We start from the raw sequence: 8,252 nt of genomic DNA on the forward strand, positions 1-8,252 counted from the left end.
TTAATATAAAGAAGTTTAAAACATCTGGCTGGCTACACTAATAGATAACTGGTAGAAACAGTTATCTCCAATTTGAGTGAGAGTATAGGCAACCTTGGGCAGAGAAATTTTTCTACCAGTGGCACAATTGTTCTGTGTGATTACCTCAAGTCATCAGTGTTACCTGCTGACCAACTTCCTTATAGGCTTTTCTGGCTCCTCCACATCCTTGGGTGCAGTCAAGAAGCAGAAGAGTTGCACAAAGGATATCCATCATATCTTTATTTACATATCACGGAAACACACATGCAACATGTCACAGGTTTTACTACAATGGAACAGCCTGTCCCTATCTCCTGTTACCAAAAACTTTATTTTTGGCTCACTAGGAAAACTATCACTTCCCTAGAAAGCTCCTAAAAACAGTAATTAAAAATAACAGACCTGGCAGGATAGAAAAATGAGTGAGAGCTACAGGCTGGGATGTGTTGCCACATCCTTGCAGAAACCAGGTGGTTCTCTGAAAGCAAGAAAGAATGGAGTGGGATTGGATGGTCCCAAAGATGACAGGTCCCAAGATGCAGTGGTAGTGTGGAACAGCTAAGGAATATGTCTGGAGCAGTGAAAAAAGGAGAGAGCAGGAGGTCTGCCAGAGGGTCCCCTCTCACCTAGGCAGGCAGCTGATCCATTTCCAATTTTTGATTCCACTTGGATGCTACAAATTTCCTCTCCTCTAGGAACTTCCAGTCCTTAAGGAGGATCCATGTACCTTTATTCTCAAGCAATAATTAAGGGGTAAAGTTTAAGCTCATATCCCCTTGGCCCTGAAGGATTTCCACATCTTGCCTCTCTTGAGAGAAGATGAAACTGCAGAGCCTTTTCCTGCCAGGACCATCAGAATGGGAGTCGTGATCATTGCTCACTAACTAGGAGAGGGGGACTCAATTCAGTGGCAGGAATGTGCTGAAGGAAGGGACAGGGAGTGCAGCCCTGCTATGGAAAAGGCTGATGCCACTGTATTTATAATGAGCGTGAGTTTCAGTCTAGCTGGGACCTGGCATGTTCAGAGCCTGCAGCTTCCCTCATTTGCTCAGCTTTTTCCTCTAATTCCCACTGCTAGGTATAAACAGTTTGACCCCAGTTCCTGACCATCCAGGCAGGAGTCCCACCCTCCTAAACATTAATGAAAGATCCCTGCTCTCCATTGGCTGAGTCAGGCTCCACACAGCGCCCCTTCCTCCGGGTCACTCTTCGGTTCCGGTGGAATTTGGCGTAACAGCGCAGCCCTATGGAAAAGACGTTGTGAAAAATGTGGATTTTATGATTGGCTTTATACAAATATTAAAAATGAATATTATATGTGTTATGTTAGAAAGTAATGCTGTATTAATTTCCTTAAGTAGTGTGTTAAATATAGTTTTAGGTTAAAACATAATGTTAAAATAGAAACTATGCTATGTAGGATACTTTTTTAAAAAGAGGAATGAGGTACTCTCACTGAGATAGCAGCCACGGGACACCTAAATCTTTCAGAGAAAAAGAATTTATTGCTTTCTTATCGAGTTCTTCCTGCCTCACTCAGCCCTGAAGATGCCATCAGGATTCAGAGGCAGAGGTTGACACTGACCAGACAGAATTCTGTGTTTGAATGGAATTTATGCATCATGTATGAGGTATATGAATATGCAACAGGCTGTTGCTTTTAAGGGTTAATCCTCTGTTAATATGTGTACTTTTTCAGGCTTATTTTGCCCAGAAAAGGTACCCAGACTGTCCCTAACTCTTTGTTTTTATTGTTTCATGTTGTCCTAATCCCAATTGTTCCAATTTTTATTACTCTAATTATATTACTATTTTTATAACCATTTTATTACTATTAAATATTTAAAATTTTAAAACCAAGTGATTGGCGTTTTTCACGACGTGTAGAAGTGAGGAGGGACCAGGGCTCACTACAGCAGTAACACCAACTATTTCTCTGCCTCAGATACTGCTGCACTGGGGACAGTTCTGGTGCTGTGTCAAATAGGGTGGGAGAGAAATGCCTCACATTCAAGGCATATTGCTCTCTGGGCACTGCTGTTCTGTTTGGCTCACTGTTCTGGTTTGGGATTCATTGTTCAGTCAGGTTTCCCTGGATTCTTGAAATACCAATGAATTATTCCAATTGTTTCCAGTGATTTTATGGAAGCCCTGCTTGGTTTCCTCCTATTACTTCCCATTACTGTCTAAGTAATCTCTCCACTGGGAAATTACTACAGACTTAATGTGCAGCAGCAATGACTAGGGACCTCCCCTTGCTATTTATTTCTCTGAAGCTTCAACACAGAAGGGAAGAGGCTTTGAAGTGTTATTACTGGGAGGTCCAATCCAAAGCCCACTGCTCATCTCCTTTAATTTCTCTGTTTTAGATGCTCAATGTGCAGTCTGAAGGAAGCTAGCTAATATAGCACGGGTGAGTATGAAGGGGAAAAAGGAATTTATTTGTAAAAACCATGAGTACATATTCTCCCATGGCAGTGGAAGGTAATGGGAGCCTCTGGCCATGGTAACTACTTGGTTTCTGGCTCCAAGAGGTTGATTTTATGGTGTTTCTTGTCTGACTTTGTTAGACCAGAATGTGTAGATAGTTGGGCCAAACAGGGTATAACCTGTGGGTAAATAATTCTCATGAAAACCCTGCTTTTCAGTCGTGCAGGATCTTGTCATTGGGGTTGGCAGGAGCTGATTTGATCATTCTAGAAACTGCAGCTCTTTTCACTTCTAGAGCAGGCAGCAGAGGATTTATAGCTTTTGTAATAAGACAGCTCAAAACTTTCCTTGGTTGTACAGTGGAGATCCAGATGATGTCACACAGCAGTCCTTTGGAATTATGTCCCTGGGCTACATTGAGACCAGCTACCTTAAAAAGCTGGGTTTGTGCCCCTCATTACCAATCACCCCAGGGCAAGCTGGCCTCCTAAAAGGGGAGCATGCAAGATCAGAGCTCTGCTCCTATCTAAGCCTCTTGTCTGTCTTACCTGATCTTCCCTCTCTGGGGATTTTTTTATGCTACACAGGATGCACATTTCTGATCAACTGATAACTAGCTTAAGGATAAAGCAGGGCCTGGGGCAGCCTCATTAAGGACTGCAGAAACACAATTCTTGTTTCTAGGCTAATCTGTCAGAAGGTCATCTCTGATTAAGACCTTGTGGTGTTACGCAACACGCCCAGGGTGAACACTATCATTTAACGTTGCAACTCCAGGAAAGCTGCCCATTGAACTGAGTAAAAAGTAGGCAAAGAGCCTGGTCAAATCACTGGGTACCTAATGCAGGTCACAAAACTTGGCAAACAGAGTTTTTTTTTGGCAGGCAAGACTCAGTGCCTGGAGCTGATCCTGAACCTGTTTAGACTAGAAGAGTGCCTTTTAACGCTTGCATAATGCACCTGCCTAGTAAAGGCTGCTGTGGGTTCTTCAGAAATAGTTTTAAGAAACAAAAGCCTGAGACCTTCCCACATCTACTAAATTGCTACAAGCTCAGTTGAAATGAACTCAGGAAAGTCATGTTTGGCACAAGGGTATCCCCAGCTGGCCATTGCTGCTCCAGATAGCGCAGCCTTGTGTCACAGACATATTTTATGAAAAATCCTTTCGTTAGGATCTTTTCTCCTGAGAAGCTGAGAGGCCTCGGAAACGAAATGTAAACAATAACTATCTCCTCCTGTGGAATGCAACAGGTGCATCTTTGATTGGTCTCATGTGGTTGTTTTTAATTAAGGGCCAATCACAGTCCAGCTGTCTAGGACTTTCTGGTCAGTCACAAGATTTTGTTATCATTCCTTTCTATCCCTTGCTAGCCTTCTGATGAATCCTTTCTCTGTTCTTTTAGTATAGTTTTAATATATCATTTTCTTTTAATATAATATATATCATGAAATAATAAATCAGCCTTCTGAAACATGGAGTCAAGATTCTCATCTCTTCCCTCATCCTGGGACCCCTGTGAACACCACCACAGCCTTGTCCAGCACAGCTTGCCTGGGCTCCCAGGCAGTTCCCAGCCTCAGGCTACCTTAGCAAGCTCAGCTCTTAGTGAGATCAGCTCTTAGTGATTATCAGCTCATTTTGTGATTTCAGCTCTTTTGCTTGCTAAGTGCCTTAGGCAGATGCAGGGAGAGAGAGGAGAAGGCTGTGTGAGGTTCCACAGGGATGGATTTATTTGCAGCCTCTGCGAAAGTCTCGGGGACAGCTCTTCTCCCAAGCTGGGCAAAAGTAGCTCTTTATATAGGATACAAGAATTTTAGAAATTGTCCAATAGTAAGGGTCAAAAGGAAAGTAACCTATAGTCTTACAGAAAGATAAGCAAGGGTCTGAAGGCAGAAAAAGGCGCTTCTTAGGTCCAGTCATCATGACTTGGCATATCCTGTCTTGGTCATGGAGGCCTTGCAGGCCCTGTGCCTGCTACAACTATAGATATAAAGATATAAAGTTATAAAGATATAAAGATATAAATCTATATCTATAGATATAGATAGAAAAGAACTGTTATTCCTTTCCTCATATCTTTGCCAGAGAGCCCTGTAATTTCAAAGCTATAATAATTTGAAGGGAAGGGGTTCATATTTTCCACTCCAAGGGAGGTTCCTGCCTTTCTTGGCAGACACCTGTCTTTTAAACCAGGACAGGGAGCAAAGAGCTGCACTCACCTTCAGTGCACATACAGTCATCATAACACTTGTTGTTAAGGCCTCGATTGTGTGGTTTGCAGACGTGTTCACGTAGGTCACAGCAAGAGCCTGCAACACAGGACCAGGGGTCAGCACAGCTCAGGTATCCCCTTACCTGTAGGGCTACTGACACCCTTGACAGCCTTATTTTACAAATAAACACCCATGACATTGTACAGACATCATCTGGTCCCACAACACGCCTAGAGAGCCTCTGCCCTTCCCTTGCATGCCACTTCCTATCACTAGGAGAAATCGGAATGCACGTCTTAAAACCTGGGCTAGATTGCAAGCATCCTATGTTTGGAGAAATAACTCTGCCAGGCTGATCCTGACCTGGGAGGCAGTCAAGGTGGTGATCACATGGCTCTCCTTCAGCTGTTGTGGTTTCATTTCCACTGCTGGGGCTCTTACTGCGGCGTTTTTCTGTGTCAAAAAAAAAAAAAAAAAGATGCTGATAGAAAATTTCATGCTAGTGTTTTCATTTTGGAGAATATATTTTTTCCAGGGTAAAAACAGCCTCAAATTTCAAGAGTTTGAACTCTAAAACTTCATAGTCTGATCTCCTCCCTATTTCTCCACTCTCCATTTATCATTTTTACTCTGCCCTCCAAATATGCATCCAAAATGAGAAACATTCTGAAACTGAGCACAAAACTCAATCAGCATTATGCTGCTGCTCTCTTCCTCCACCACTATGATCTCCTGTCCTTCAGCACATCTATGAATACTAACTGTAGACAAATCTTACAGGATGACTTTTGTGAAAGAGTACAGGGAGGTTTAGCACCTTTCTTTTTAGCAGATGGCCACATTTCTGGTTTGAGATCCTCATAATCAGTCCAGTCAAAGAGTGCCATATCCAAGGTGGGCATCACATCCCCATCTTGCCTGAGGCGAGCCTGCAAACCACAAAAAAATCAGACAACGGATTACACTCCTGTAGAGACACTGAAGTCTTTGCAAATTTTCATGGTGCTTTTACATTAAAAAGGCTTTATGATTGCACCTCCCCTCCTCCACTCCTGTCTTATCCACTGGGGATTCCTGGCATCTCATTTTCAAAAGCAAAGACCTTTCCCTTGTGAGGCTGAAGCCAAGAGGGAAGTTTCCACTGCTTCTGTGTGACAGCAAAAGGTGAGCAACAAGCATTGGGAGATGCTGGCACTTCAGTCAAATGCACCTACTGTCTCTGTGGTCCTTGAAACTCAGGGAAGTTGGATAGCTGAGGAGAGAGGCGAGGCTTGGGGGTACAGAACATTTCCCAGCTGTCTCTTTACCTGTGACCGTGGTGAGGTGGCTGGAAGAACAGGAGGCTCCTCTGTGGAAACAGCTGAGTCCAGTGCAGCAATGAGGAGTGGGCTGGGAGTCAGACTTGGAGCTTCCTCTGCTTGAAGATTTTGAAACTGTTCTTCAGAGCTTTTGGGTTTCTTGTACAGGGAGCTTGGCCCAGCACCAGGAGTCTTCCCTGCAGAGGGCAACAGGTACAGTGGCATTACCTTTCTCATCCTTTTTCTCTGTGTGACAGATTTGAATCAAAGGAATTCATGTTTCATCCAGTTGCCAACCACTGTTCCATGATCCTGAGCTGCTGTTTTAACCACTGTATAACAGAGTAATGGGCTATTATAGTGATAAATCAGCTCCAGAGTATATGCAGCTTGATTTTTGCTTGCTTAAGACATACAAAATCATACCTCCCTGAAGATCTATCTCTTGTTTAAGAAGCAAAACATGTTTTTTGTGGTCTCAAAAGTACAAAATGTACCTATATAACCATTTTTTAACCAATGGATTAAGCTATTGCAAATACCTGTGAATACATTCTTATTTGATTTTAATAGTGAGTTATTTCAATTTAGTTCAAGTCAGGACTTACCTAACTTGAAATTACCTTCACAGATATGTCCCTCTTCTTCATAAGTATTAATTTAAATATAGACCTTAAGTTAACCTCAAGAAATAAGCCCTGTTTGTAGTCTGCAAATATTGCTTCAAACCAATTTTGTTGCATACTCTTTCATATTGCTAGCACAAGCTGTTTAGTCAGTCCTCTGAAAAAACAATAGAGCTCTTCTTACTGAGGCAGGGAGGAGTGAAGGATGGAACTCAAGGATGTGACACCCAGCTTGTCACACAGTGTAGATTGACACAAATTGCCTCACTTTAACAGAACTCAAGGTTTACCACACTGAGCTCATACCACAGAAACACCCACCCACAACTTGACCTGCAAACGAAAGCAGTCCCAGTCAAAACCAAGCAACATTTTTAAAGTTATCACTGCAATTTCACATATGCAAAATCTGAATTTCTTGTTGTTGTTGTTTAGCACAAACATAGAAGGGTACAAGCTATGGTGAGAAGAAACTGGTCTTCAAAGCAAAATAAAGGGGCTGTGTTTTTTCTAATTCTCATTATTTTTTGAATTGGTGGGGAGACTGAGCATGGCTTGGATATATTTGTTCCTAAATTGGGCCATTTGCTAAAAAGGAAAATAAAAACAAAACAGACCACCCTAAAACAGCCCCTCAAGTCTTAGGGTCTCTCAGAGCTCCCCCTGTAAGACAAACTGGGTCATTTTCACAAAATTGCAGCCAGCACTAAAATTCTGCTTCTGCAGTTCCCCTTTTTTCTCGTGCCTCTTTTGTTTGGCACATTTCTCCCCAGAGCAGGCGCACACACCCTCCACACACACACGTGGCTCCCCCACAGCTGCCTCTTCTTGCCCTCACACAAGAGATGCTCATTCCCAGTGCCACCACAGCCCCAGCTCCCCTTGGAGCTCAAATACCTTGGTGATGTTTGAGCCTGTCCCTGCGGCTGTGCCGACGATGCTCTCGGTTCTGCTTCTTTCCTTTCTCAGAGCCTGGGGACTGGTTTTCCCTCTCAGGATACGATGATTCAAACCCCAGGAACACGTCCTTATTCTGTTTCAAGGCTGCTGGCTGTCCCTCTGCCACCAGCTCTTCCACAGCTGAAGCTCCACTGCCCATCTTGAGGGTCTCTTCCCCAGCCAGCTGCCCTCTTGAAGGCATGGAATGGACCCTCTCCTTCTTGGCCAAGCCTTGCCTGTGATGGCGCCCAGTTCTGGGCTGCTGCAGCCACATCTCTTGATTTTGAAGGTGGTGGTTGTTCTCTGGGGCATTTTTGAGCTTTGTGCCAGAGTTCAGGGAGATTGCAAGGCTGATGTCTGAAAGAACCAGCACGCACAGGAAAAAGAAAGAAGAGAAGGTGGAAGAAGTTTCCATAATCATGGGTGCTCTGTCTCACCTGCAATTAAAAAAGGGGGGAAAAAAGCAACCAACACTTAGGAACTGTAAAGGCCATGAAGATTCAGTCCTAGAACACTCAGATAAAAACCATTATGGTTCCTGAGGTGGAAGCAAGTTATTCCCTCTTTGCTTATCTCCTCTTCTCCCAGCCCTGGTTACAGCAGCTGAGACACATGTGCAGGGCCTGCAGGGCTGAGAGGTCCCAGTTTCATGTGCAAATGAGGTCATCAATCAGCAGGACACTTCCCTTTGATTGCCCACTAGCCCCCCTACCCTCCTATTCAC

At 43.6% G+C, this 8,252-nt stretch overlaps 1 protein-coding gene across 1 annotated transcript; it reads right to left on the bottom strand.

The window, feature by feature from the left end:
- Nucleotides 1-241: 241 nt before the first annotated feature.
- Nucleotides 242-8,017, bottom strand: DRAXIN (dorsal inhibitory axon guidance protein). Its single transcript, XM_005427470.2, has 6 exons — nt 7,487-8,017; nt 5,973-6,160; nt 5,483-5,594; nt 5,029-5,118; nt 4,672-4,761; nt 242-1,265 (listed from the first exon to the last, which is right to left on the bottom strand). The coding sequence occupies exons 1-6, from the start codon at nt 7,947-7,949 to the stop codon at nt 1,153-1,155; spliced, it is 1,056 nt and encodes a 351-aa protein (XP_005427527.1). The 5' UTR covers nt 7,950-8,017; the 3' UTR covers nt 242-1,152.
- Nucleotides 8,018-8,252: the final 235 nt, after the last annotated feature.

This window comes from Geospiza fortis, unplaced genomic scaffold (genome assembly GCF_000277835.1).
Source record: "Geospiza fortis unplaced genomic scaffold, GeoFor_1.0 scaffold132, whole genome shotgun sequence".
Lineage (NCBI taxonomy): Eukaryota > Metazoa > Chordata > Aves > Passeriformes > Thraupidae > Geospiza > Geospiza fortis.